Source organism: Gallus gallus, chromosome 5 (assembly GCF_016699485.2).
Source record: "Gallus gallus isolate bGalGal1 chromosome 5, bGalGal1.mat.broiler.GRCg7b, whole genome shotgun sequence".
NCBI lineage: Eukaryota > Metazoa > Chordata > Aves > Galliformes > Phasianidae > Gallus > Gallus gallus.
Window position 1 is genome coordinate 52,093 of NC_052536.1, and position 27,433 is coordinate 79,525.

Consider the following 27,433-nt stretch of genomic DNA (forward strand, 5'->3'; position numbering starts at 1 on the left):
CGGAGCTATCACTCTGCTGTTGACAACAGTGATGCTCATGGTGCAGGTGCCAGCACAGGCCAGTTGTAGAAGGGGTTGGCCATCACAGAAGTAGTGGTCAGCTTTGTTGGAACCACAGAAGGGGAACTGAGTGGTTATAAGAGTCTGCATGCTGGAGTGCACCAAGCCTCCTACCCGTGAACCGATCACCACGCAGCCACACGCACTTCCAGTCATGAGGGTGGTGCAGAGGGAAGATCTGCAGTTGGCCATGCAGCAACCACAAGCCATCACTGTGAGGATGAAGATCTCCATGCAAAGAAGTCTCAAACCTTTGTACCTCAAACAGCTGCGCTCTGCAGCCCACAGTGGCATTAGTTTTATTTTCAACAAGGAAGCTGGCAGTCATTCTGGGAAAGGACAAACAGCAGGGGAAGAAATACACGTGAAAATTCAGATGTTGACTGCTAATCACAGTGATAATAGTATTTCCTACCACATTGGTTGCATAGAAGAAAAGGAAAATCACAGAGTATGCTTTCTGCATGATTTGATTCTCTGAGAGGCCCATAGGAATGGATTCCTTTGCACTGCTTGCATTCCCCATGTTAATCAGTTGGGTAGCCACATGCAACACACAGCCTATGCACATAGAATAATAAAGATACTGATTCATCACTGATGTCATTATTAACGATGAATTCTATACCAGAAGTGCCCGCAGGCTGTAAAGTACATAGGATTGCTACTAAGCTACAAAGTGATTGCTTTCCAATTCTTTTTTTTTTTCTAGGAATTTAATCTGCCTTGAAGGAAACTTAATTGAGAGTAACTGTAAGTGTATTGAGACAGGAGTGCTCTGTGCTCCCTTTCTCCACCCTGACCCTCCAGGATTTTGAAGGACTGTCTCTATGGTTGTTGTGCTAAGGCAAGGCCAGTGTGTTCACCTCAGTCACAACCAGGGTACAGAGTGGATCATGCAGGATACCTCCCTTCACCTTAGACCAAGTCCATGAATACAGTACTTGCAAAAATAGTGTCTTCAGGAGTACCTGGAAACATTACTTGGAATGTTGATATATTTTATAGTTACAAATAATCTTTGAATTGATGTTTAGAGGGGAAATGAAGCTACGCCAGGGAAAAAAAAAATCTCTCTTATGCATATACATATTGAAAAAAATTGTGATGCCATGGGCTAATAAATGATATCAGGGAAGTTGTATGCCATGGAGAAAACAGCAAGCAATGTATTTAGTCATGTATGACTTCAGTGTTTATCTTGTCTTAAATCTCAGCAGGGCTAGTTGGTGAGAAAGGAAGAATGAAAGGATCATTTCAAATAGTCTGTTCCAGCACAGTATGAATCATTACTGATTTCTTATGCACTCTGGGGGGATATTACACATGTTCGCATCTGCTGGATGAAACTTATCTAGATGGTTGTCAGTATAGAGCTCTCTATGAGCAGAATGGCTAAACTGGAGTCCTTCACAGCACCCTTTTTCCACTGCCCAGAAAGCAGTAGATCAAGCTCTTCACAGTATCTAACCAAAAACAGACACTCTTAAAAGTAAATTATCAGTTATATACTATGCATTTTAGTTTGATAACGTTCTCAAGTCAATTGGTGTCACCATCGCAAGTCTTGACCAATGAAACCACCATCAGTTCTCTCTGATATTGTGCAGGTGATCGCTGAGCAGAGAATGATGTGAAATTATTCAGCTTATTCAAATTCTGTAGCACATACTTAAAGTTACAGCATAACCAGAAACTCCTGTGTGGGTGAAAAAAACCACCATCATAGATCAATCATCCCCAGGAAACACTGAAATGGAGAAAACCCAAGATTACTCTCAAACCCACAAACTGGAGAGGAAGTGGGGAAAGTAAGGGACTTTTCCTGTGCTTACAGTTGTACTAACAGTAAGTGAAAGACATTCAAGAGGAGTAAAATTTGCATGGATACTTCCTTTTCTAGTATATATCTACGGGGAAAAAAGATCAGTAAGAACAACATGATATTGATTTCTGCCCAGTCTTACGAGATTGCTATCTCTCCCTTCCTTCCTCTCTCCTTCTCTTGTCTTTTAACTTATCTCTCACACATGTTTTCTACAGAAAACAGAGGGACAAAAACAGTGCACGTTTAAGGCTGTGCTGTACCCAGTGGAAAAGAAACAAATGGACTCCATCCAAGCCAGAGCAGAACTGGAAGAAAACACCACCAGTCCCACTGGCAAAGCAATTAATGGTTCAGAAGAGAGCAACCAAAAGAAAAGCTATCAAGGAAAACTATGCAGCAGGTGGGAAACTCCTAAGCTAAATGAAGATACATATTCTGGAAAAGATTGTGAAGATGAGACACATTCACAGCACAGACAGCTGTACAGTATCCCTGTATCCCTCCTGGTGAGGTCCCTGCCACCACCACCAAATTGCATTGTGCAAAATATTCATCTGCCTCATCCCACCTCGCTGCCTTATGCCACATAGGCATCTGTATCTGTGCTTGTCATATTCAATGTTTTTCTGCCTTTGCAGAGCAATTCATGATCAGCTTAGGCTGTTGGATGTACCTATTCATTTCTGCTGACTCCGGGAGGATGACAGATATGACAAATTCAGTAAAGGATTCCCAGAAGATGACTTACCTCTTGAAGAATCATTTCAGGGACAGACTAGAGTATGATATAATGCAATCAGATGCAAAATAAAAATAAATACTGCTTGGACTGCTAACATTTCAAAAAGCATGAAAAAATGTTACCTTCTCACTACATGCAGTGGGAAAGGGGAAGGGAAGGGAAGGGAAGGGAAGGGAAGGGAAGGGAAGGGAAGGGAAGGGAAGGGAAGGGAAGGGAAGGGAAGGGAAGGGAAGGGAAGGGAAGGGAAGGGAAGGGAAGGGAAGGGAAGGGAAGGGAAGGGAAGGGAAGGGAAGGGAAGAAGTGAACACAAGAAGAAAGAGTGAAGCCAGGGAAGCTGGAAAACTTGCCTCCTCTGTATTTGCTGGTCTAATTTTTTGTGTAAGATCTGTATAATTTTGTGTCCTCAATATCTGCATTCGCTGGTAAGGCTGTCATAGAGCACAGAGTTTTGAAAGAATATGGAAAGTAAAGTTTCCAACACTTGCTTCGTGTAATCCCATCTAATTTAGTTCCTTGCTTTCCTGTATCACAAGTTTGCCTTGGTATTTCCTGTCTATGTGAGAACAGCTTTCATGGGCTGCCTGGATAATGGGTGCACTGAGTGATGCTTTCATAGCCCACCAACAAGGAAGAGCTGAGAACCATTTAAGTACCTCTCTTCAGTGCTCTCCAAGGAAATCTCTCACCTGAAGGGCTCTTGGGATGAGAAGAGGGAGGCATGAAAGGGAGAGGCAAAGGAGACACGAACTCCTTCCTAACTGAGAAGTTTAAGCAAATGTGTTTTAAAGAAACAATCATCATTCTGTGATGACAACAGTATGAAAACATTTCAGGATTTCCCCACTAGAAATAACAGCCAACAAGTTAGCTGAATATTAAACTAGACAAGTGTGTGCAGTGAATTAGTCTAGTTAACCCTTGCCAGAGTCCTTCGTTCAACAAGACCAGCTGCACTGTGGTTTTCCAAAGTGTAGAGGAGCATGAACCCACTTTCTAGCACTGTGAGAAATAAAACAGTGCTTCTAAATCTTTGTGCACTTTGAACAAAGTTATTTGGGGTTGACAAATCCTGCTGTCAAACAGGACCTCATCCTTCTTAGCATCTGCAGTCTATGATCAAACAAATGGATGCGATAGCTCAGGCATCAACTCTATTAAGACCTCAAATTCATAACTGCTCTGAAGTCTGCTGTGTAATTTTAGTTTCTGCCTTTTGAATGTCTATGAAAAATTGTTTCTGCCACTGAGCATTGCTTTGCTTTGTGGAAATGTCTTGAGCACCAAGAAGCACGAGATGAGGAGGAGATGTGAACATGATGGTGAGCAAGGGGAAACTGTGGAACGAGAAACAGAAAGCAGTGAGGTTGGAGTCAGTGCAGTCAGAAGTGCCTGAGGAGTGGTGGAGGACTAAGCCAAAAGACAGTGAGACGTGGAATGTAACACCGTAGAGTTTGAAGCTGCACTTGAAGAGTTGGTGACATGGGGAGCAGGCTTTGTGTACTAAAGGGAGCATCAGGAGGGACTGTGCCACTGCGGCTCTGGAGGTGTGGTGAGGCTATGGAGATTGGATGGACCCTCCTCCAGGAGGGGCTGTGTGAAGCAGTAGGGACTAAACTGGAGGCTGGGGGTCAGAGGAGTGACAGGTGTGTTAAAGCAAATTGGATATGTTTGACAGTGTGCTCTTGGAGAATGAGAAGCTGTGCGGAGGGAAGTTGTGAAATGAGCAGCAGGCGTTATGGAAGAGGACTGACAGTTTCTCAACCTGCGTTCCCCAGAGCAATAATAAGACATTTTCTGCACGGACCAAAAGGGCAGCATTTTGAGGGCTCAGATGGGAAATGAGCATGGGTGCATAAGGCTAAGTACAATTTTGGACGGTCCGTTCTTGCTTTCATGGTTTGTTCAACTCAATGAAGAAGAGAGAAGTGGTAAAAAAATCATTTCTGAAGCCATGACAGTGACAGGTTCCGTGCAGAGGGAAAGGGGAAGAAGTTCAAATCTAAGTGACCACACACAGCTAACGAGACGTTTCCCCAAGAGAGTGATTGGCTGGTTCTGGGCACATTGAACAGACCATGGCTTTTTAGGCAGCATTTAAATAGCCCAGTACTACGGTGCAGACATGAGCAGTAACACGAGTTACTATCTGGACCACATGCCACAGAATTCAGATTATAATTATCCCTGGCATATCCACACCGGGCGGCTGCTGCAAATCAGTCACTGAAGTTCCAAGGAATCCACAAAAAGGTGAGAAATTCCTAAATGATGGTCTTCGCCATTGTGCTCTATCTGTCTGCTGCTTTTTAGCATGCTTTTGGAGAGATGGAGGGGGAAAATGGCAGAAAGGAAATGAAACATTTCCCTTCTCCTGCTGGTTAGAAACTGACTGTAGCTGTGTGATTGTCTTCATTATTTTCATGATGGGGAAAGCCTCATTCTGGGAACACCTTTCCATGAACAAGTGCTATCTTATTGCTATAAATGCACGTCTGTAAAGAGGAGGCACTATTCAAAGACATTAACAGCTTTCATCTTAGGTGATCACTTAAGATTAGCCAAGAAAACACAAGAGCATAGCTTTGTGCCCATGGTCTTTGTGGTATCTGTCCTGACTGACATCTGCCACGAGGACTGCATGCTGCTCAGCATGTAAACCACAGGCAGGATGCTTAATCCCAAGGAAGAAAGAGCAACCAATGGCAGGAGGTGATACAGGCTGGCTTAACAGTAGGGATCAATATATTAGCTAAAGTATCAATATATTAATTTGCTAAAAGGAATCACTGGCAGCTAGTTCTGAGGCCATGGCTTTTAAAATTAAGAAATTCTGCTCGACCAGCTTATGTCGGACAGCTCGTCAGCTGCCCTTGTCTGAGTGCACAGCACAGACACAGCTCTGCAGGAGGAGATGAGCTGCCTTCTGGAGGTGATTGCAGAGGGAGGTGGAATGGCTGCTTTCCTAATGTGGGCACCTGATCAGAGGCTGGGAGTGGGCTCAGACAGAGCCAAGTGAAGCTTAAATGTTTGGGTCCTCTACAGGTCAGTTAGAAATTTGCTTCAGGTCACCTTGGATAGATTGTGGCAGAGGAGGGTGCCAGGAGCACAGTTAGCCACGGGGTCTTCCTTTCTCCTTGCAGCAGACTCAGTTCACTGAATTAGAGGCTGATTCACTGAATCAGATGCTTTCTGCTGTGAGTCGAGGTCTGATAGTTTTTCCTTTGCGAGAGATCTATTGCCACTCTGAAAGGAGATAGAAAGGAAATCAACAAAGTTAAGAGGCTGTGTCTCTTCCATTTGTGTGCTGCTGATGTTCAGGGAGGAGGCAGCTTTGGTAGTGCTGCAGGTCAGGCAGTTTGCTGCCCTCTCCAGGTAAGGAAACTTTTTCATTTGAGACCACGGATCTCTAAAGTCCCCCACTAGAAGCACACGATGTCATACATGTAGCTGGGGATGGCAATATCCGGAGTCCTGCAGAAGAACACTGTGCAGTGCCTGAAGCTCCCTGCTTTCAGAAAGCACTAAAGGTTTCAAATCCTGCAAGCTGTGGTAAAGATCAGCTCCCTTTGGCTGTTCTGTCCACACATTCAGCCTCTCAATGAAAGTGGAACTCTGCAATGCATTTGCTGTCAGCAGAGACAGGCAGCTGACTGCACGACTCCCCAAGACACCTCTCTTGGGATGTCATACGTGTCTCCTGGAGGTGCTTATCAACCTCCATTAATTCAAATGAAAAATTTAGGGGTTGCATTAAATTACATGTTTGTATTTCTAATAGAGAATGCTAGATGTAGTGGCACCAGCAGGAATCCCAACCAAGCATTGCTGGTGTTTGTGCCTGCTACAGAATAATGCAGTGAGGTTGTGGCCACTACCCAGGCCATCAGCTGGCTGAAGAACCCATCTGCACCATGCATTTATCTTGCCTCTGTGCACACAGTGCTGAACGCAGCGTGTCTGGAGTAGTAAGATGAGACAAGAATGATTTTGTTCATCACACTTTGCCTGTGTAGGTAGCCTGCAAGTACATCGTAGCATTTTGCAAAGAGGGGAGGGGCCGTTTGTGACAGTCCAATGATTCACCTTTTCCCAGATCTCCCCACTTTGACTTGTTCCTCTCTTGCAGCTGCCTTTCAATGCACTTCTCCACCTTTCTGTGTCCAAATTAACAGCTGGTGGGGATAGGGGAAAAGCGTGTGTCAGTCATCTACACTATAGATGGCAGCAGTCTCTATAATGTTTCCTGTGCATTATGCATAGGGCAAACCTCAATGAGCCTCAACACTGCTTAAAGTTGTACACAGACTGCCTGCGGTTTTTACACACTTCTGACAACTTGTCTCACCTAATCCTAGCAGTGTGATGCTGAGACACTGATGTTGTTAACACTGGGTTCTTCTTTCACTTGGGCAACAAAAAGAGGTACTTTTCAGGCATGATTAATCTAAGATACATCTCTATCCCTCCCTGCATCTAGCTCCGGCTACAGAGAACTGGGATGAATCCAGAAACACCATCGGTTTATCATGAGGGAAAGTCACATGAGTTACCCCCTCTCTCATCTCTGCCCACAGGTCGGTGCAAAGCCACCCAGTATGAGTGCTTCAACTACACCGTTCTTCCTCTTGGATGCAAACAGCCAGGCTCAAGGAGCTAACCACAGCAGTGCTGCAGGAAGGCCAGAGCCATCGTACGCCGTTCTCAAGTTCATGGAGAGCTTCTGCCTCATCAGTGCCGCCTGTGGGATGGTGGGAAATGGCATAGTTCTATGGTACCTTGGCTTCTGCATCCGCAGAAACCACTTCACTGTCTACATCCTAAACCTGGCCGCTGCTGACTTTGGCTATCTCCTCTGCATCGCCATTGAGACTGTCCAGTACCTGATGCAGTTCAACGTAGGGGTCCAGTTTGGGATATTCCTCTTCCTGGATCTTTTCACGTATGGGACTGGCTTGTATCTCCTGACAGCCATCAGCATTGAAAGGTGCCTCTCCGTCCTCTGCCCCATCTGGTGCCGAAGTCACCGCCCAAAGCACTTGTCTGCCATCATCTCCGGCCTGCTCTGGTGCCTCTCTCTGCTACTGAACACAGTTGGCTACATTCTGTGCTCCATCCACCCCTCTGGCAGCTGCCGGATGCTGCTCATTACCATTGGCGTCTTGGATTTCCTCGTCTGCACCCCCCTCATGCTGTTCTTCAGCCTGACCCTCTTCCTCAGAGTCAAGTGCAGCTCCCAGAAGTTCCGGACAGGACGGCTCTTCACCGTCATCATGCTCACCGTGCTCTTCTTCCTCATTTTTGCTGTTCCTCTCAGCGTCCTCATCCTCTTTGACTTCTTGGGCTACAAATTCCTCTATTCGCCCGAGATCGGCTTTGTGCTGTCCTGTGTGAACAGCAGTCTCAACCCCGTCATTTACTTCCTTGTGGGGAGCTACAGGGACCGGAGAATCAAATTCACCCTCAGACTGGCATTCCAGAGGGTCTTTGAAGACTCAGCAGATGACAAAGAGGAACGGGATACCCGAGACACGATAACGATGTCCTCCTAATATCATTCACTAAGAGAGCCCTGGAGATGGGAGGTGGCCGTTCACAGAGCTGAAGAACTCTGAGGTACTGCGGGAGGTCCATCCCGCCCAGCCTTAACAGCCTTCATTCTGAACACCTGCCTTCTCGCTGGTTATTTGAAGCTCTGCCCATGTTAGGACTACATTGCTTTTCAGCGGCCATTAAATGATAAGGTGAAATGTCTCAATGGCTGCGTTTCATCACAGGAATCCTGCTTAGTTTATCTGTCAATAAAGCTCTGTTTTTCAGAGCATTAATATTCAGTCTCTTTTTTTACGCAGACCTCTGGCGATGAGGGGGATCTGTGATCTCCCTGTTGAAATCAGATAAGAAGTGAGTCCAACTCCCTTAATTTTAAGTATCTGTATGTCAGCGCCACATGCAGTCTTTGTGGCTCATAGCGTGAATGATACTTTGCTTCCCAATGTGAGCATTTCAATCAGTGAAAAGCTTCACATTATGGAAGTCTCTGTTAATTGGTTAATAGTTATTAGTTAAAAGGAGGGTTTAGCTGCAGCAAGCATTGGGTTGTTATTTCTTCCCTTCACAGACAATAACAACCCGTGGCATCCAACACTTCTTGACCTACCAGAAGAAGTAAGTTCAAAGAAGGGAAAAAAAATACAATAAAGCAGAAAATGGAAGATAAACACCTATCAGAAATTTGCAACAAATTCTTTTCCAGACCCAACGCCTGGACACATAAGATATGATTGTTTGAAATGTTAGACCATCACTCCACACAATATTTGCTCTTTTAACCCAAATCAATAGTGGTCACCCCAACCTCTGTGGTTGCTTTCTGCTTCCTGTTTACAGTTTCTGAAAGCTGAAAATTGAGTCCCATTTCTATTATTCTTTAATTTTTAATGCCATTTTTTCTGCGACGTACACGTAGTTGATTCAGGCCAGGCCTGCTGTCATCAGCTGTCTTTGAGTGAGATTTTCTTTACTTCTGACTTCTACTGATGGGGGGAAGAGACTGTCCATTTATCTGAAAGCATGTTAAAATGTATTCTTCTTATTATCTGTAATGATTTTATCACTGGGAGAGAAGAGGCTCAGCTCATTTCCTTTATTATTAAAAATGTTCCAAGCCACTTTATTTATTTAATTTTTTTTAAATGGAAAACAAGCTCTATTAGAAACTAAATATTTGCCTTCTCAGAAGAAGCCATCGACTGATGAAAACTTACAGAATGTGAAAGACTTTCTATCTTGATAGCTTGTCCCTCTGCACATACATCATGAAGACAAGCTCCATTCAGAGCAAACACACTCCTACCTTTCCCCTTGGTGATGCTTGTATGTAAATGACAACTGTAGGCACCCTCGACCATGCATGGTATGAGACAGGCATTCTCAGAGGTGGCATCTGCAGATATTTGCAGGACTTCTGTCGTGGTCCAGAAGAAGTCAGTGATAGAATCAGCAAGGGAATGGGCATCCTTTGCTGGATCTTCCACCCTGAACTAACACAATGGAAAGAAAACAGTGCCACAGGAAGGAAGGGGAAGCAAGTAGTGAGAAGGCTGTGCTGTCCTGTTTGAAGGAGAGTCAGGATCAGCTAACTGGGGGCAGGAGGAGGGGCAACACCTCTAGGCAGTTTTCCTTTGCCCTATTTAGGGGTTTCATAAGCTCAAAGCCAAGTGGTGTATCATGACCCACAGAGCAACTTGGGATCAGGTGGAAAGGAGAGCAGGGGAGGTAAAACAGTGCAAACAGGCTTGCTGGTGAGAACATTTCAGAAACCCCACGGCAGGCCCTACAAGATGTATGCTTTAAAAGCTTAACATGGTCACCCAGCCCTACCAAGGCTCACCCTCATTTAAGGGTTAGCAGAGGAGGGAGCAGCTTCTCTCTGCATAGAGACTGCATTCCTCTTGAGCTATCACTGGTCATCGGAAGGGGCAAGACAAGCTCCCTTCTGTATTACCAGTTATTGCTCTGTGGTGCTTGTATCTCATTTGAAGGCACTGTCATCACCTTCTTTTGCCATACATGGTGTCAATGGCAGTATGTGGGGTAAAGCACTGCGCAGGAAGTGCATTTTGAAGGAAAAGTTGGGAAATTGTATGCTTTCCCTCAGACTAATCTAACCCCAGTCCAATCTGATCTCACAAGAGAGAAAAAATGAAACAAATCCCATTCCTCTGAGAATTTCCCACTATCTCTTCTCGACTGCCCGTTTATACATCCCCAGCTTAAGAGCATTTGGCCCCAGTACAAATGCATAAAAGGCCTTCCAAAGATGTATGCCAGCACGTCGCCAGTGATGGAATTTCTGGGAGGTGATTTTCTCCCCACCTGATCTAAGAGCAACCAGAGCAGATTTGTGGCTTTGCCTCACGACATAAAAGAACCCCATTCTCAACTGCTGCTGACTTCACCCCATCCTATTCCATGCAGTAAACACACTCCTTCCTGTCAGCACCTGCTCTGCTGTGCTTGCACTGAAGAACACACAAATGAAACCTGCAGATAGAAACATCTTCCCCTTCCCAAAAATCCAATGGGATAAATTAGAAACCATGAGAAAGACAGCCTGAAGCAAATTACAGATGCCAGATTCTTTGGGAGCTCAATTCAGCTGCACAAGTAAACATCTGAGGACCAAGTTGACCAATTGTTCACCATCCACATGCTTTCTGGTGCTCTGTCTCTCTGTCGTACCATTTTCTGGCCCCTCTCATAGGCATTCGTGCACGCACAGTCACTGTGCCTGCCCATTTTCTATCACTCTAAGTAGCAACGTTCCGCTTACTTTTCTTTTCTTTCTTTTTTTCTGTTATATAGTCTTATTCTTTTTCCTCTGCACTGATTCCACACTTTGGCTGATTCCCATCTTTCCAAATTCTTGCATGATTTTGTCCTCTCCTTGACATCTTACATCATGTTAACTACATGCCCTTCAAAAGCTATTTGTCCCAGGCCACAAAGCCTGGGAATGACCAACATGCCAAGCAGACCCTCTTCTTAGATGAGTCTGCTGTCTTCCTGGGGGTCAGGTGAGGGACATCACCAGGAAACTACTTAGCAAAGTACAGCCAGCAGACCACAACACCTCGCTGCTTTTCCACATAGGGAGAGATGAAGCAGCTACATGTCGGTCAAGGGCTACCAGAAGGGACTTCATGGCCTTGGAATGACAGCTGAAGGAGTTTAGTGCATACATCATCTTTTCTTCTCTGCCTCCTGTACTGGGTAAGGACATGGAAACCAACCGAAGGATCTTATCTTTAAGTACCTGGCTTCATGGCTGGTGCCATCACAAGAACTCTGGTATTTTTGAGAACCAAATGGCCTATGTGGCACCAGGAATGCTCACTGCACAATGTGTGGTAGAGGAAATAACGTGTAAATGACTGTCAAAGGCAGCACTAAGGATACTGCAAATTGTAATGAAAAGATGCAGAAGGAAGAATGAAGACAGGAAATGAAGGCTGAGCCAGGTGAATGATTTTTTATATTAGACACAGGAAAAACCTTCAAGTCACTGTGGGGCGAAAAATGTCAGAAAAGTGAATTTTCATTTATAACAGCTGATTCCAGCTGTGTTAGCATAGTATTTAATAGCTGTGCTTGCTCTCTGGGAGGTGAATAACACAAGGTCCAGAGATACTTTCTCTGATTTAGACGTAAATTCAATTAAGCAGATACAGATGCCCCCCAGAGAACCACAAAGACTTGTTTATTGAGCAAAGGGAACAAGAATTTATTATTCTGGGATGAAGGCATGCGGACTCTCCATCTGCCTGGGCTGCCTACAAGGGTTCAGCATCTCCAGGCCCTGCTGCTCCCATCTGACCCCTGCCTGGGCATTTCCCCAGTACATGGCATCTGCATCACTGGAAGACTTTGTAGGAGCCTGAGGTGGTGGCAACAAAGTTGAGTGTGTCACCACAGACAGAGGTTGGGTGAAAACTACAGCAAATAGAAGTTAAGCAAATGGAAAAGCCCCGAGCAGCCCCCACACGATGCCTGACAAGTGATTGTGGTAGTGGCATCGGTACCAGACTTAGAAGAGCACGGAGAGACATCACTCCATTCTGCTTTCTGGAGATACATGCTGCTGAAGGGACAGACGAGAAGCACGAGACAAACTACAGTGAAAATCAAATCCGGATAGTTCAAACAAACAAAAATCTTACACTGCAAATGGCAAGCGAAACAAAAAAGGATCGCATCGAAGGCGGTGATGGCCAGAGTCAGGATACAGACAGCCAAGGGGCTGTTCTTTGCATGGAAGACCAGGAGCCACACAGCCACCAAAAGCATCACCAAGCCACAGAGCTAAGCACCCCACCTAAACAGAGATAAGCCAACCAGCAAAGCTTGTAATTCACCAGAAGAGCTGCTCCCTCCCCCTGTCCCTCACAGCACCCAGGGAATCACTGAAAAGAGAGGAGTCTGTTGAGGTGGTCTCTGCCATGGTGAAGCTGCTGCTCTGGTTGGCTGTTTCATCCCTCTCCCACCACCTCCTATGAGAGACAGGGAAGAAAAGACAGATGAGGGGTATTGGTGGTCCCAACACTCACCATCTCTGCCCACAGCCACTCACTATCACTCCTTTCCTTTTCTTTCCCCTACCCACCAGCTTTGCCTTGCCATTTGGGGATGCTGGGTTCCACTGCATGTGCCCGGTTCTGGACCAGGAGAGACCCTCCACACTGAGAAACCAGCAGCGTGTGGATGTATGACAGCACCAGGGCTTCACCCACTGCCTCTTATCAAACAGCCCAGGCAGGTCACTTCACAGGCTGCATCTGAAGGTTGGAGAGGGCTGAAAATGCGGTTTTAGCTGTTAGAGATTCTTGTCTCACCAAATCTTATTCATCTGCACCATGGGGACAGTTCACTGCTTTTGTTTTTTCTCCTTTCACGTGCTCTCTTTCCCCCTCTCTTTCTGCCTCATCTTTCTCTCCTTCTCTCTCCCTCCCCTCCATCCCCTAAATCGTAATATTACCCCATGTCTTCTTCTCTACCCCGCTTCTCCACCCTTTTTTCCCCACTTAGATCCATTGACTTGCCCATTTGTGCAATCCTTTTTGAAGAGCCCTGCCTTGCTCGAATAGCAGAGATGTCCTGCGATCCCCCAGGGATCACACGCCACGCTCTCCCTCGGCAGATCATCACAAAGACCAGGAAACTCATCTGCTGACCACAGGGAGCCAGAGTTTATTCACAGGACCGGGGCAAGGAGGGTCGTTGGGAATACAGCCCACACACATGGACAGAGCCCAGCCGGGCAGCGCCGTGCCGGTTCTGTGCCATGCACCCTCCCACGGAGCTCCAGCTATGTCTCCTCAGCAGCCCACAGACCACCGATGAGGCTCTGCATCTCCAGGCCTCCACACCAGCAGTGTTTCACACCGTGGTCTCATCCACTTTGTCCTCGGGTGCGGAGCTGGTCGCCTTCTCTTCGAACACTCTGCGCAGGGCAGCGGTCACGGAGCACCGGGAGCGGCGCTGCCGGCAGCACCCCACCAGGAAGTAAATGACAGGGTTGATGCTGCTGTTCAGCATCACCAGCAGCAGAGAGGTGTCTTCGGGAAACAACTCCAGCCTATCCGCAAGGTTGACAAATACCTCCACGCTGAAAGGAATAGCGAAGACGAAGAAGAAGATCACGTTGATGAGGACGGCGATGTAGAGTTTCCCCGGGTGCCGTATCCGAAAGCCACGCTGTATTTTGATGAACAGGGACAGGTTGGAAACCAGCATCATCGATGAAAAAGTCAAGCAGGTTGCAAAGGCTACGGCTCCAAACGTCTTCATGTGTTCGTCAATGAAGTTAAAGGTGAGATACATGAAGGAAACCAAAGACCCACTGAAAGCCCACAGCAGCCCACTCACAATGCCTGCCAAGCGCTTTGGGCGACGGCATCGATACCAGATGGGGAAGAGGACGGAGAGACACCGCTCCACGCTGATTGCAGTGAGGAAACCCAGGCTGCTGAGGTCGAAGAAGTGGCACAAATACCCAACTGCAATGTAAATCTTCACGTAGGACAAAAGAATGCCATCGAAGAGAGAACAGATGGGTAAGGTCAAAATTAACAACATGAGCAGAGAAAGGAGTAGGAGCAGAGAGAAGTCAGCAACGGCCAGGTTTAGAGTGTAGACAGTGAATGGGTTCTTCTTCACGTGGAAGAACAGGAATCGCATGACTATCGCGTTATCCACGAGTCCACAGAAAGAAATCCCCACACAGACGCTTAAAGTGACCTTTTCTTTATAATTCAGCGTCGGGCATTCTGACGTGGTGTTTTCAAAAGAGTCCATGTACTCGGAAAAGTTCAGCACGAAGACTGCCGAGGTGGTGTCTGCCATGGTGAAGCTCCTGCTCTGCGGGGTGCTTCGTCCCTCTCCCACCACCTCCTATGGAAGACAAGAGAGGAGAGGCAGGTGAGGAGCATAAGAGCTCCCAACACTTGCCATCTCTGCCCATACTCCCTCATCAACCCCAGGCCAGGCTGGGCAGGACCCGGACCCCTGCCGTGCCTTGGACAGGGTCCAACTCTATCCCTGGCCAGGCAGCATCTCCCACCTGCCCATCCCCAACCTCTGACCCCCCCTCCCTACAGCTCACCACAGGGTCAGGCCTACCAGGTGAGAAGAGCTGCCAGGACACCCCACTTCACTCCATCCTGCTGGCTCGAGCTCACGGTGCAGACATGCCCACAGGCTGTGTCAGGAGGCTCACCTCACAATCTCATCAGACTGCTGACGGCTTCCCCTCACATGTCGGTGATCTTGTCAGCAGGAGCTGGCCACATCACCCCCTTCCTTTTCCTCTTCCCATCCACAGCTTTGCCTTGCCACGTGGGGGCTGCTGGTTTTTGGTGTGTGCACCCACTGGTGGAAGACTTTCTCCTGCTTTCCTGGGGGCAGAGTTTTGGCATACTTTCTGGCATGTGCTGCAGCTAAGTTAGGTATAGTCACAAAACAACAGCAGAAAAGCCCTGCTGAGCCAAGGGCAAGCAATGTCTTCTACTTGGGGGTGGAAGAAGAGGAGCATGGTGCCAAGGAGAGGCAATGCAAGCTGAGCACAGAGTGAGAGGTCTGTGAAAGACACATCCCTTGGAGGACCTCGTTATTGGGGATAACAAACAGGCAAAAAAAAGAATTACTCCCAAAAAAAAAGAATTCAGAAGACAGAAAACACACAAGAGAGAACATAAGCCATGAAGACGACAGCCCATGCAGTGTGGAAGGATGAGATTGTGAGACAGGAACCATTTGTAGATAAAAGCACAGTTGCAGCACGGTGTACCCCACCAAATGTAATCTCATGCATGTCAAGAGCATGATTAGAGGCGTGGGCAAGGCCCTCGTGCTGTTACATATCTGAACGCTGGTGATTTCTCAAGGCAAGCTGAGACAAGAGCACACCTCTGCCTTCTTGGCTGCTGTTGAGGGGGCACTGCTGGCATCCCAGGTGCAGGGCGTGGGTGTGATGGAGCCTGGGGGCTGGGAAAAGGGCTGGCATGGCTGAGAGTGGTTCCACACCTGTGAAACGATGAGTAGAAGGAGCATGACGTCCACGGGCTGCCAGAGACTTCTAAGGGGTTTCTGCTGTTTTCCCCCCGCTGCTAATGATGCCTGGCTCATCTCACTCACTCTTACCTTTCTGCCTTCCCCTTGCCAGGCCTCTTCCCCACCATCCTCTTGGCGAAACAGGTTGTAAAGCTAGCAAAGTAGCAGACAAGAGCTGGGGAATCCTTCCACCATCAGCTGTGCACAGCAGAGTGCCGAATCCCCTGGCACAGCAAGATGAAGCTGGAGGACATAATGGGATTTCTGGAGGTCCCCAAAGCCAGGCTGGATGGGGCTCTGGGCAGCCTGAGCTGGGAGGCAACCATCCCATGGCAGGGGTTGTGGCTGGGGGGGCAGCTCATCGCAGAGTTTTCTCTGTCGACAACCTCGTGTATTTCATAAGAAGCAACCCAAATCATGATCCGACTTGAAATAAACTCCTACCAGCACTTTGGCTGTCTGCTTTCTTTATGGCGTCTTTGGCAGTCTTTGTTTCGTAGCATGAAAAGTAACGTTCTTGTAGCACACCTCATAACTCCCATGGCGTTTTGTTCCTAAAGTAAAGGGGATACACAAGGAACTCAGCCACGATTTCAGTGCAACATTCAAAGCTCCCACCCAGAAGTCACTTCAGCAGCCTTCATGCCCCAGGCTGGGCAGAGCTGCGTCCCTCTCAGGCATTAGGAAGAGTCCTGCCGGATGCCATTCCCAGAGGGAAGAGATGTGTCAGCATTCCTGCTGTGACACATTGCCTGCGCCTCCTCCCCCGCCTCTGCCATTACAAATAAACCTCCACCAACTGCAGGCACAGCTCCTTGCCCTGACAGCAAAGAGGATGTGTATCTTTATCAAGAGAGCAAGGTGCCAGTAACCAGTGAGAAATATATATATATATACACATACCTGTAGCTTCTTGCCTGAGGTGCCTATTAGTGGGAAAAAGAACAAATAAAAACGGGAAGCATCGATCAGAAAGATTTGAATGCAGCTAAACGGGTTTGATTTGCAAATCAGAAACCCTGCTGGGCTTTCCCAGCATTGTTTGGCATTGATAGCATTCTTTAAATAATTATTTCTGTAGGAGGTGCTCAAAAAAGCCCCGGTGCTTCCAGATGTGTTCAGACAGTCAAGTGTGGAGATAAGGCATCGTGCCCCAGGGGTGGTCACCTGCCTGGCAGGGTCCTTCGGGGCTGGCAGCAGAGCTCGTGTGCCTGTGACGGGGAGAGGGCTCTGCTGCAGAGGGGCACCTGTTTCGCTTGGCCTGTGTAGGGCAAATGAAGGTGATGACAAAGCCTTTATTTAAGAAATAGGCATACGAGGGAAAGATATCAAAAAGAATCGACTCACCCCTCCCGGTAGCAGCGCGCAGACCGAGCCGAGCTGAGGAATGTGTCCCTCCCCCGTTCGTACCGCCGCGCCGCCGCACTCACACACTCACAGAGCCCACCCATTGGTTCAGGCTGTGACCCTGGAATTCCACTACACTCCACCCCTTCACAGCATGAACCAATGACTGAGCAGGTAGGGGGTGAGCCCCTGCAACCTGGTGGCCCAAGACACAATGCACATCGCGACGCATACACAACACCCGCCGCAATATAGAATGTCAAAACAATAAAGGCAATCAGTGGCAGTCCCCTTCACGGTTCTGTTGGGCCAGTACTTGATGTTCTTTCTCGAGGCGTATCTTTTTCAAGGACCAGTAGCGCTTCTGATTCATGCTCTCCAGTCCCCAAAAGTTCAGCAGTGCGTCACAGGGTGTCATGATGTTTCCTCATAAGCGTGTTTGAGTGATGTTGCTCCTGCGGGACATCCTGTGAACTTAAAACCTCAAGGGGAGTAAAACAGATGTTTAATAGGTACGAGAAGGGGTAGGTCCGCCCTCCACGGTAAGATGCAGGCTGTATTTCGGTCTTGAGTCAACACCTCTGCCTGTATCGGGGCACGTCCTGGCCTTCGATACCACACTCTTTGGCCCGAAATCTGCGACTGAATCACTATATCGGGTACCAAAGGGGGGGTTCTAATTTGCCACATGGACATGATTAATGTCCCCCTTGCAATGAAAACAGGGGTGTCAACTATTACCTCTGTTGGCCATACACCGATTACTGAAGGGTTTACTGATCCCCCAACCTCTAACAATCTCCCCCAAGGTGCAAGGAGACCACACCATTTTGGTCCTGCTTGCACCTTCCAAGGCCATTTTACCTTGTGTCTCCCGGGCTCTAGGTCATCAGGGGCAGGGAGCAGAAGATTATTCATTGTGCCAACTTGTGGCTTGAGTGAGGTGTCCTTGCTTGTAATTTGTATCCTAAGTGGGGAGGCCCAAGTTGTCTGCAGCATTTTTAAAGCACTGGGTCTGCCATCTCTTGGTCTCTCATTCAAGTCTCGCAGGGTTTCATAAAGCCTTTTGGTCCACCCCTGCAAGGACTGTGAATCTGCCTTCAGAGCAGCCTTCAGGATCCCATTGTATCTTTCTATTAGGCCTGCTCCTGTTGGATTGTAGGGCAGGTGAAACCGCCATTCAATGTTATTGTCTTCAGCCCACTTCTGCACAGTTGCACCTGTGAAATGTGTACCTTGATCACTCTCAATAACCTCAGGAGTCCCGTATGATGCCATCAATCTAGTTAGAGCTTTGATGGTATAGGCTTGGTTTGCCTTTGCTACAGGATAGGCTTGCATCAGTCCACTCGCTGTATCGACACAAGTTAGGGCATATCTGGCCCCCTCAGATCGAGGAAGGGGACCTATATAATCGATCTGCCATCGCTGTAATGGGTTGTGTCCTCTAGCGAGATGGGCCGTAGTTTCCGGCAGAGGTCTTGGTCTCATTCGCGAGCAAGCGTCACAGTCCTGACATGCCTGGACAATATCTGGTAACTGTATGGGCAACCCCCATGCTTTAGCTGCTGCCCACATGGTTTTCTGTCCTGCATGCCGTAATTTCCGATGCAGCCAGTGAGCTATGTCTTCTGATGGTGTATTTCCCAACCATCGGACTCGAGCCAGTGTGTCAGCTTCATCATTGCCTGGTGACTGCAAGGGTTGATGTCCAGAGACGTGGTATGCTCGTACAGTCCTGTGCCTAACCACGTTCCATATATCAACCCACATATCTTTGCCCCAGATAGGTCGGGCATGGATTGTCCAATCCTGAGTGGCCCACTGTGCTATCCAGAGCGTGAGCCCTCGGTAGACTGCCCAACTATCTGTGCAGATGTTTAGTGCACTGTTGCCAGGCTCTTGAGTTATCACCATCCACACAGCTCGTAGCTCAGCCCACTGGCTACTTTGTCCATCCCCTTCTTCAAACCATATTGTTTCAGTTGAGGGATGGTATGCGACAGCTCGCCACCTACTTGGGTTCCCTCTGCTGGATCCATCTGTATACCAGGCATCTTCTGGGATAGGGTATTTTCCCTCCTGTACAGGACTCTTTTCTGGACAAGTAACCACTATTTCCTCAGGTGTCTCGCTGTGATATGTTACTGGCCCAAGTATCTTTTGAAGTTCTTCCTTCAGTGGAGATGATGACAGGCGGCTTCTTTGGCTAAGATAGGCAACCCAGCGTGCTACTGTTTGTGATTGGGCCACCCCGGTCTTAGGAATGTGAGTTAGGTCTTTTACCCACCCCTGAATTGGTAAAGTTGTTTTGACAATAACCTCTGCGGTCTGAGTTATTGGTTCTACTGCCTGCAATGCAGAATAGGTAGCCAATAACTGCTTTTCAACCATGCTGTATCTCTCTTCTGCTCCATGCCAAATCTGTGACCAGAACCCAATTGGGATTCGAACAGAACCCTGGCGCTGCCACAGCCCCCAGCCAAACCCTTCTTGGGTCACATGCACATCTAGTTCGGCTGGAAGGGTCGGATCAAATATACCTAGTGCCTGGGCCTGTTTAACAGCTATTTTTGCTTGCTGGAAGGCTTCTTGTTCTGTTCTACCCCAATCCCATACTTGGCCTTTTTTTGTTAATCGATATAAGGGTTTTAGCAGTTGTGCTAAGTGGGGAATAAAGGATCGCCAATATCCTAATATACCCAAAAACTCCTGCAACTGCTTCGGTTTCGTAGGAACCGGGAACGCTTGGATCTTATCAATGATCGCACTGGGTAACACCTTAGTCTTACCTGACCAGACAACACCCAGGAATTTAACTGATAGCCCTGGTCCTTGTACTTTTTGTGGGTTTATAGCCCATCCTTTTTCCTGTAAATAAGTAATTAATGATGGTACTGTCTTTTCTAATGCCTCGATTGAGTCAGACGTTAACATCAAATCATCGATGTAGTGGAACATTTTGACAGTAGATGGTTTGTTCCAATTTGCCAAGTCACTTGCCACCAAATTATGACAAAAAGTAGGTGAATGCACGTACCCCTGAGGTAGAACTTGAAAAGTCCACTGCCTGCCCTCCCACGTGAATACAAACTGGTCTTGGGACTCCTTAGCAATTGGAATGCTGAAAAATGCATTTGCTAGATCCAGAACGCAGTGGTATGTTTCTATTTCTCTACTTAATGTATCCATGAGGGAAGCGATGTTGGGTACAGCTGCATGGATCGGTGGCGTGACTTTATTTAGTTCTCTGTAGTCTACTGTCATTCGCCACGTACCATCTGGTTTCCTGACTGGCCATATGGGGGAGTTGTATGGGCTGTGTGCAGGTCTAATAATCCCTACTCTCTCCAGCTCCTGCACAGTCTTGGTAATTTCTTGTTGCCCACCCGGGAGTCTATACTGCTTTGTATTTGTGATCCGGCGTGGTTGTGGCAAACAAATAGGTTCAATTTCTGCATGACCCCTTATGATTGCCTGCACTGCCCGGATACTAATACATCTTTCCCTTAATCTGAACTCTCCCACAGTGGTTTGGAGAGTCAAACCCGACAGGATATCAATCCCCAATATATACTCTGGAATTGGGGCAATAGACACCTTGTACTCCCGGGGTGGTAGACGCCCAACCCCCAATTTCAACCATGTTTGTGTTACGGGGATCATCTGCCCCCCGAACCCACCTATCATTGCCTTAGAGCCTGAAAATTGGTTTGGGTCACCATATATAATTGATGTTTCTGCCCCAGTATCTACTAATGCCATAACCCGCTGTACATTCTTTCGGGACCAATGAATCGTTAGTTCAACGTAGGGTCTCCGGTCTCCTCTGGAGACCCTAGTCTTGGGGAATTTTGGCTCCGCTGTCAAGCCATCAGCTGTGCAATCCCTAAGTCTTTTTCCTCTGATGGCTCAACTGTGGCTGCCCGGGCCACCTGAGGAGGTTTACGTTTTTTTGATGGGACTATGAAGTCTTCTAGATTCCACGTGTTTTGTGGAATCCGTTCTATGAGTCTAACTCCTTCCCTTTTAGGAGAGCGTTGGAATCTCTGACTGTTTGGTAACTGTTTCCATAGTTGTAATAAGACCTGGTTAGGCTGTCCATCGATCTTTTGAAATTGAACTCCAGCCCTAATCAAGTCAGTAAACATTTGTTTTCTTGAGACCCTGATGGGTCCAGATTGAATTACATTAGGGCCAGGTCTCCTAGGTCGTGGTGGCGGATGGATGTCCGACTTTTCCACCACCATTCGGACATTGCGCCTGGCGCGCAGGCGCTCTGTCTCCCCCAGATCTGCCACCAATTGGGCGGCCTGTTGTATAATGGCCTCTGAGGCCACTAGGGGATTTAGTATGGATACCAAAATTCCATACTGATGTGGTGGAGCCTGCTGCAGGATGAGGTCCCTCATTCCTGCGGAAAATTTTATCATATCTGGGCTCTCAAAATTGTCCTCATAAATTGCCTCCTTCATACCTAATTCTCGGATATAATTTTGTAAGTCCTCCATAGAGGACCACAGGCCGGTATTTAATGGTATATCCGTTTTATTTGCCCATGTCACACGGCATGCGGCCATTAACCATGCAATCAGTGAATGATTTTCTTCATTGTGTTGCACAGCCGCATATAGTCTTTGCCTGAGGGCCGGGTGAGTAGTAATTGATGCCAGTTTTGAGATTTCTGGCCCATTCACCACAACACTTTCTGCCCCCATGTCATATAGTCTGAGTAACCATGCTGGCACACTCTCTCTCGGTCTTTGTCTAAAGCGTTGTACTAAATCCATTAATTCAGCTGCCGTGTATGGGCGAGCTGTTACATGTAGTGTGCTCTGGGCAGGGGGCCACTGGTCAGGGGGCAGCCCCGCTGGCCTGTCCTGCGTTTTTTTTGTTTTTTGAGTTACAACTGGTCGGATCTCAAAGGGATCAAGCTCTAGTGGAGCCTCAAGATCTGACTTCTTAGTGCTTTCATTTTCTGAGTCCAGTTCATGTGGACTCTCTTGTATAGGATCCCCAGTTATTTCTAGAGAGATGTTTCGGATTTTTTGTACCGGGATTATAGGGTTAGGTTTTTTCCCTCTCAAAATTGCAACCTGTCTTTCTAGTTCTTCCACACGGTCACGTAATAGTTGATTTTCATCAGTGAGAACCCCTTCAGTTATATTTAGCCGGTTCAAGGCCATCAGCAGCGGCCACGCCACCGTGGAGGCAGCTAACTGTCGTTCTCGTGTAGTGAGTACGTTTTTGTTTAGACTACTGAAATACTCAGCCAGGCGGGCTGGGGATTCCTGAACATTTCCTGCATCCCGTAGGGGACCCCATTTTTCAATAATACAGGCAATCCCGTGATATGGGGATCCTAGGAATCCCGGGATGTGCCCTGGCAAAACCTCACTTATGGGGCTAGCCTTTCCCCGTCCAAACCATCCCATGAAATTGTTCAAAAATGTCATGGTAATTATTTTAAGAGGCTTATAATTGGGTATCTTTAAAGATATTTGGCTGCCTGGCTCGCCAAAATGTAGGGCAAATGAAGGTGATGACAAAGCCTTTATTTAAGAAATAGGCATACGAGGGAAAGATATCAAAAAGAATCGACTCACCCCTCCCGGTAGCAGCGCGCAGACCGAGCCGAGCTGAGGAATGTGTCCCTCCCCCGTTCGTACCGCCGCGCCGCCGCACTCACACACTCACAGAGCCCACCCATTGGTTCAGGCTGTGACCCTGGAATTCCACTACAGCCTGTCTTTGGATGAGGCAAGCCATGTCCTCAAGCACTCATATCTGCGTAGCTTGGGGTCTGCAGGGCTTGTTTGCATGCAGAGAGCTGCATAGCTGGTGGCTGCATGAAGAAAGCTTTATTTTGCTCCCGAGCGTCTGCCTGGAGGAGACAGAGGAGCTGCTCTGATGGACAGGCAGCCCCAGGCATGTGCAGTGCACCCCAGCAAACCAACGACGTTTTACAAACAGCAAATGCCACACAAGTGTGTACCATAAGTAATTTAATGTAATTCAGTAGTGTGGAGTAAGTAATGTAAGTATGATCCATTCTTTTCAAGCTCTTAACTGGGAGGAGAGTGTCTTTGCAGGGAAACAGCTTCCAACGTGTTTCTCTTTGCAATATGTCCACAAAAGCTTTGTCCAAAGAGCTGAGAACATCCCAAAGGAGGCCTCATGCTGCTGGTGTCAAGGTTCTTTTGCCTTGCTTGTCCGTTCAAGAGCTGAATGGGAGGTCTCCACTCAGCCTTTGCATACCTGATGGAGCTGCAAGCAGAAGGGTTTTGCCCAGACTCTCCTACCCAGCAACACTCAGCCCTTCAGCAGGCACCCTAAAGCAAAGCACCATGAGGAACTGAGAGCCTCCGTGGCTCTGCTTTAGTAGTGCACAGAGTAGGGCGAGCTCCTTTTGGAGCAGAGGCAGCTCAGCCCTGTTGGGTAGGCCGGATTCAAAGCAAAGGATTCCAAGCAAAAGGTTCAGATGGATTAAACATTCACTGTGCTTTCTTGTGGGGTTTCCACTGTGCTTTCTTGTAGGGTTTCGCCTACGATATCTGGCTCCATTACCCCTTCAAAAGCCCTATGGCAAGCAACCCTGATAGAGAACGTGAACTTCTTCATGCAGCACCCAGCAAGGAAGTAAAGGACAGGCTTAATACTGCTGTTCACACAGGCAAATAGGAGAGAGGTGTCAAAAGCAAGAACCGAAAAATCAAACAGCCTTAGCAAGAGCCAGTAGGCAAAGTCAGCAGTGAAGAACGGGAAGGAGATGATAGCAAGCAAGACTGCAATGTAGAACTTCCTTGGGAGATATTGCCATGAGCAGCATAAGAGCTTGGCAAAGAGGGCTAAACCAGAGAGAATGAGGATAAGCACCGACAAGAGGTAGCTGAGGACAAAGGCCACTAGCATCGGTGGGGAGAAATAGAGGGTCAGAGTGAGCAAGAGGGCAAGGGCCCAGAGCAGGGCACACAGGAGTGCTGGCAAGCACCAGGAGTTCTGGCAAGGGCAGAGGGGCCGTGGGATGGCAGGCAGGCAGGTCCTGGCCCCCAGGGCTGCCATGAGGTAGACACCAGCAATGAAAGCAAAGGTGATGACCACGCTCAACACAGTCATCATGTCCTGCGAGCCCAGACTGTGACAAAAGCTCTGTGGGCCGTAAAATATCACGAGGGCAATGACGACAGAGAAGAGGAAGATGAAGTCAGCCACGGCCAGGTTGAAGATGTAGATGGTGATGAAGTTCCTGCGGATGTGGGGTCTGAGTAGCCAGAGGGCGGCCGCATTGCCCACCAGCCCACAGAGGCAGATGAGCACTGTGATGGGGGCTTCGCTCAAAGCATTGGCTTCACAGTGGGTCCAGTCATAGTCATTCTTATAGGAGCCAGCTTGCCTCAGCAGCCCATGGTGCCAAGCTGTGCCGTAAGCCATCATGCCGGGCTGTCTCCAGCAAGCAGGGCTGACTCTTCCTGCAGTGGGAAGCGGCATCCTCATTGTGAAACCACTGCTGCTCCACCTTCCTCTCACACAGCTGGAGGGATGAGAGACAGAGGTGTGTTAGAAAACCTGCTGACCCCTCATAGAAGGATTTTCAGGTTGTTGTAACCATGCCCTATCTTTCACATGGAGGAGCACAAAGAGAAATGAGGGACAGGAGGGACGGAAGGGGGTTGAGAGGAGGCGGATATGACATGCCTTACACAGGAGTGCATATGGGGTGAGGAGTGAAAGCAAGGGAGATGCCTTCTTCCTGGCTTTGGACAAGTCAGGTCTGAAGGAGAGCAATAACAAGATGGTGGGATTGTCCTTGGGGATGTCAAGGAGAGAGGGGGTCTGGGGGTGGATCTGATACAGACTCTCAGGTGCGTAATATTACAATTGATAATACTCAGCTGCTGGGTTCCTTCAGTAAGACACCCTCTGATGTGGGTGTCGTAAGTTACTTAGTAAGTCACCCACATCAGTGGGTGTCTTACCCACAAGTCACCCACATCAAAGGGTACCACCCTTCACCACCAGATTTGTAGCTCCCAGTATCCCAGAGTCCACTCTTCTCCACTCAGATATGATACCAGTTGATCAACACATTCAAAAGCAATGAAGGGAGACACTGATTAGGATGGAAAAAAAAATAGCCCAGAAAAGTCTGACCTTTCCTGTCGCAGCCTGGAGAGCTTCACGGGAGCAGATGTGCTGCAGAATCAGATCATCTTGCCAGCTGTCACACCCACAATGGGATCTTCACACAAGGTTTCCCCAAACTCCTCCTTGGAAGCTGGACCCAAACATGTCCCGGAGAGCACCCATCAGTGTCTTTCTCGGGCCTTTCCACACAGCACTTTGTCATGCTCTCAGGAATTCTCAAAGAAAAAAAAAAGGATAAAAAAGGAAACTATTTCATTGCATTGGATGATATCAGGGTTCTGGTTATAATCGTCATACAGGAAATGACTAACAGATCTCAGAATCCAGACCTATGGGAAAGGCAGATTGTCTCTTCCTCGTGTTCCTCTTTCATTTTACTTTAAAGCAGCCCCACTCCTAAAATAGCCATGTCTTTGAATTGGAGGAGCCTGTTCAGGAAGTGATCTTTAGGATCCCGTGGTATAATCTTGGCATTGCTGCAGAACTGCCATCTGATTGCAAACTGGGTTCAACACTGGTGTGCCACAACTTCACAGCGACATCTGGCACTTTCCAACAGCACTCTGCTATGTGCACAGGAGTGAACCAAGGCTTCCCAGGACAGCAAGCAGATGATGGGAAGGAAGGCTCCAAGGAATGCCTGCATAATGCTGTCCACGTTCTGCTCACTGCCCTATATACATATGCCCATGCTCCGCCAAAGAGCACGCTGTCTGCCTGTCTGTCTGCCTGTCTGTCCCCTGTCCAGCTGACACAGTGCTGATCTCAGGCACTTGTTCCTTTGCCTGTCCCCTCCTGCCTCCCTGGATAAACCCTGTGACAGTGTGAAGATTTGGTTGCTGAATGATGCCACCAGCTCTGGTCAGCCAGAGGGAGGTGGGCGTCCTCTGCCAGTGGTGCAGGCAGACACCAAGCCAGATGGAGCTGAAAATGTCCTTTCTGTCCCTGTCTGTCCTCAGCTCTGGCATTATGAGGACCAAGGCAGTGGATGCTCTGCTTCTGTAGTTCCCAACCAGCATGTAAATAGCTAGATTGATGCTGCTGTTGATGGAAGCCAGCTGCAGGCAGATGTCAAATATGAAATGAATGTAGACAAAGAAGCTGAGGAAGTGGTGTACACTGAGTGGGACGACAAAGAGGAGGAAGTAGAAAACAGTGAGGAAGATCATAGAATCATAGAATAGAATAATTGAATAGCTTGCGTTAGAAGGGACCTCAAAGGTCATCTTGTGATCCTTCTCCTCACTGCTCCACATCCCCACTGTGCACCAAGGGTCCCCTCCCCATGAACATGCTAGGAGAAGGGCCAAGCATGGGGCACTTGAGCCCTGCAGGGCTGGTGGGAAAGGCTTGGTGGAGTCACTGTCCCTGGAGGTGCTCAACACACGTGGAGATGTGGCACAGAGGGATACGGGTAAGCGGGCACAGTGGGGATGGGTTGGGGTTGGACCTGTGGATGGTAGTGGTCTTTTCTGACCGTAATAATTCCATGATTCTATGGGTGGGCATCATGGGGATGGGTTGACAGTTGGATTTGATGACCTTAGAGGTCTTTTCCAGCATCAGTGGTTCTCTGATTCCATGATTATATGTCCACCCTGCAGGACTCCAGGCTTGCTTTGCTTCCTTGTTTATAGCAACACGTCCCTGCATCAGAAAGCCCCCCACCCACCTTTCCCTGGCCAACCCCCACCCCGACCCCTCTGCCAAGAGGCTGACAGCAAGCCCAGGGAGAAACAAGGAGCAGAAAGCAAAGCTAGAGTCTGACTTTCACCATCTCTGCCACGTCCAGAGCCAGCTGGACAGACCTCCAAACCACAGGAGCTTACGAATGAACTGAACTTAATTAATCCAAATTCCTCCGGTTGCAATACCCAGTGCACCCCGGGGGTGGTTTCTGCAGCAGTCCTCCATCACTCACACTCCTCCACCGGCAGCAGCGCCTGGCTGTGACCCATCTCACTGGGTCTCTCGTTGCCTCCCCCAGGCGTCCCCCTCTGCCCACAAGCCCCTCAGCCCCACCCGCTCCGAATTCCCCTCGGTGCATTCCCAGCCCCATCTCAGCGTGGAGGAGCACAGCCGTGCCAGCAAGAGGCTTTTCCTTGGGACAGAGGAGGACGTTGCCTGACTGTGGTCTGTTTTACGAGGACAGAAACGGACATCTGGAGGAAAGCTCCGCGTTGGCTGCAGAGCCTCACCAAGCA

The 27,433-nt window shown here is 48.2% G+C and overlaps 3 protein-coding genes across 4 annotated transcripts; 1 reads left to right on the forward strand and 2 right to left on the reverse strand.

Moving 5' to 3' along the window:
* The first annotated feature begins 4,754 nt into the window (after positions 1-4,754).
* On the forward strand, positions 4,755-9,298 carry MRGPRH (MAS-related GPR, member H). 2 transcript variants are annotated; one of them, XM_025151273.3, is made up of 2 exons: positions 4,755-4,880; positions 7,108-9,298. In XM_025151273.3, the coding sequence occupies exon 2, from the start codon at positions 7,157-7,159 to the stop codon at positions 8,177-8,179; it is 1,023 nt and encodes a 340-aa protein (XP_025007041.1). In that variant the 5' UTR covers positions 4,755-4,880; positions 7,108-7,156; the 3' UTR covers positions 8,180-9,298. The 2 variants fall into 2 exon arrangements, with proteins under 2 accessions (XP_025007041.1, XP_423677.1); XM_423677.6 differs by having other exon boundaries at positions 7,205-9,298.
* A 2,408-nt stretch (positions 9,299-11,706) lies between these two features.
* Positions 11,707-14,881, reverse strand: LOC121113271 (mas-related G-protein coupled receptor member H-like). The gene is made up of 2 exons (XM_040701808.2): positions 14,808-14,881; positions 11,707-14,579 (listed from the first exon to the last, which is right to left on the reverse strand). The coding sequence occupies exon 2, from the start codon at positions 14,529-14,531 to the stop codon at positions 13,566-13,568; it is 966 nt and encodes a 321-aa protein (XP_040557742.1). The 5' UTR covers positions 14,532-14,579; positions 14,808-14,881; the 3' UTR covers positions 11,707-13,565.
* An 8,198-nt stretch (positions 14,882-23,079) lies between these two features.
* On the reverse strand, positions 23,080-25,429 carry LOC101752158 (uncharacterized). Its single transcript, NM_001318999.2, has 2 exons — positions 25,236-25,429; positions 23,080-24,615 (listed from the first exon to the last, which is right to left on the reverse strand). Exon 2 carries the CDS (start codon positions 24,576-24,578, stop codon positions 23,571-23,573), a length of 1,008 nt encoding a protein of 335 aa, NP_001305928.1. The 5' UTR covers positions 24,579-24,615; positions 25,236-25,429; the 3' UTR covers positions 23,080-23,570.
* Between the last annotated feature and the right edge of the window lie 2,004 nt (positions 25,430-27,433).

Coding starts and splice junctions, on each gene's coding strand:
- MRGPRH (XM_025151273.3), top strand. CDS start 7,157: ATGAGGGAAAGTCACATGAGTTACCCCCTCTCTCATCTCTGCCCACAG.
- LOC121113271 (XM_040701808.2), bottom strand. CDS start 14,531: ATGGCAGACACCACCTCGGCAGTCTTCGTGCTGAACTTTTCCGAGTAC.
- LOC101752158 (NM_001318999.2), bottom strand. CDS start 24,578: ATGAGGATGCCGCTTCCCACTGCAGGAAGAGTCAGCCCTGCTTGCTGG.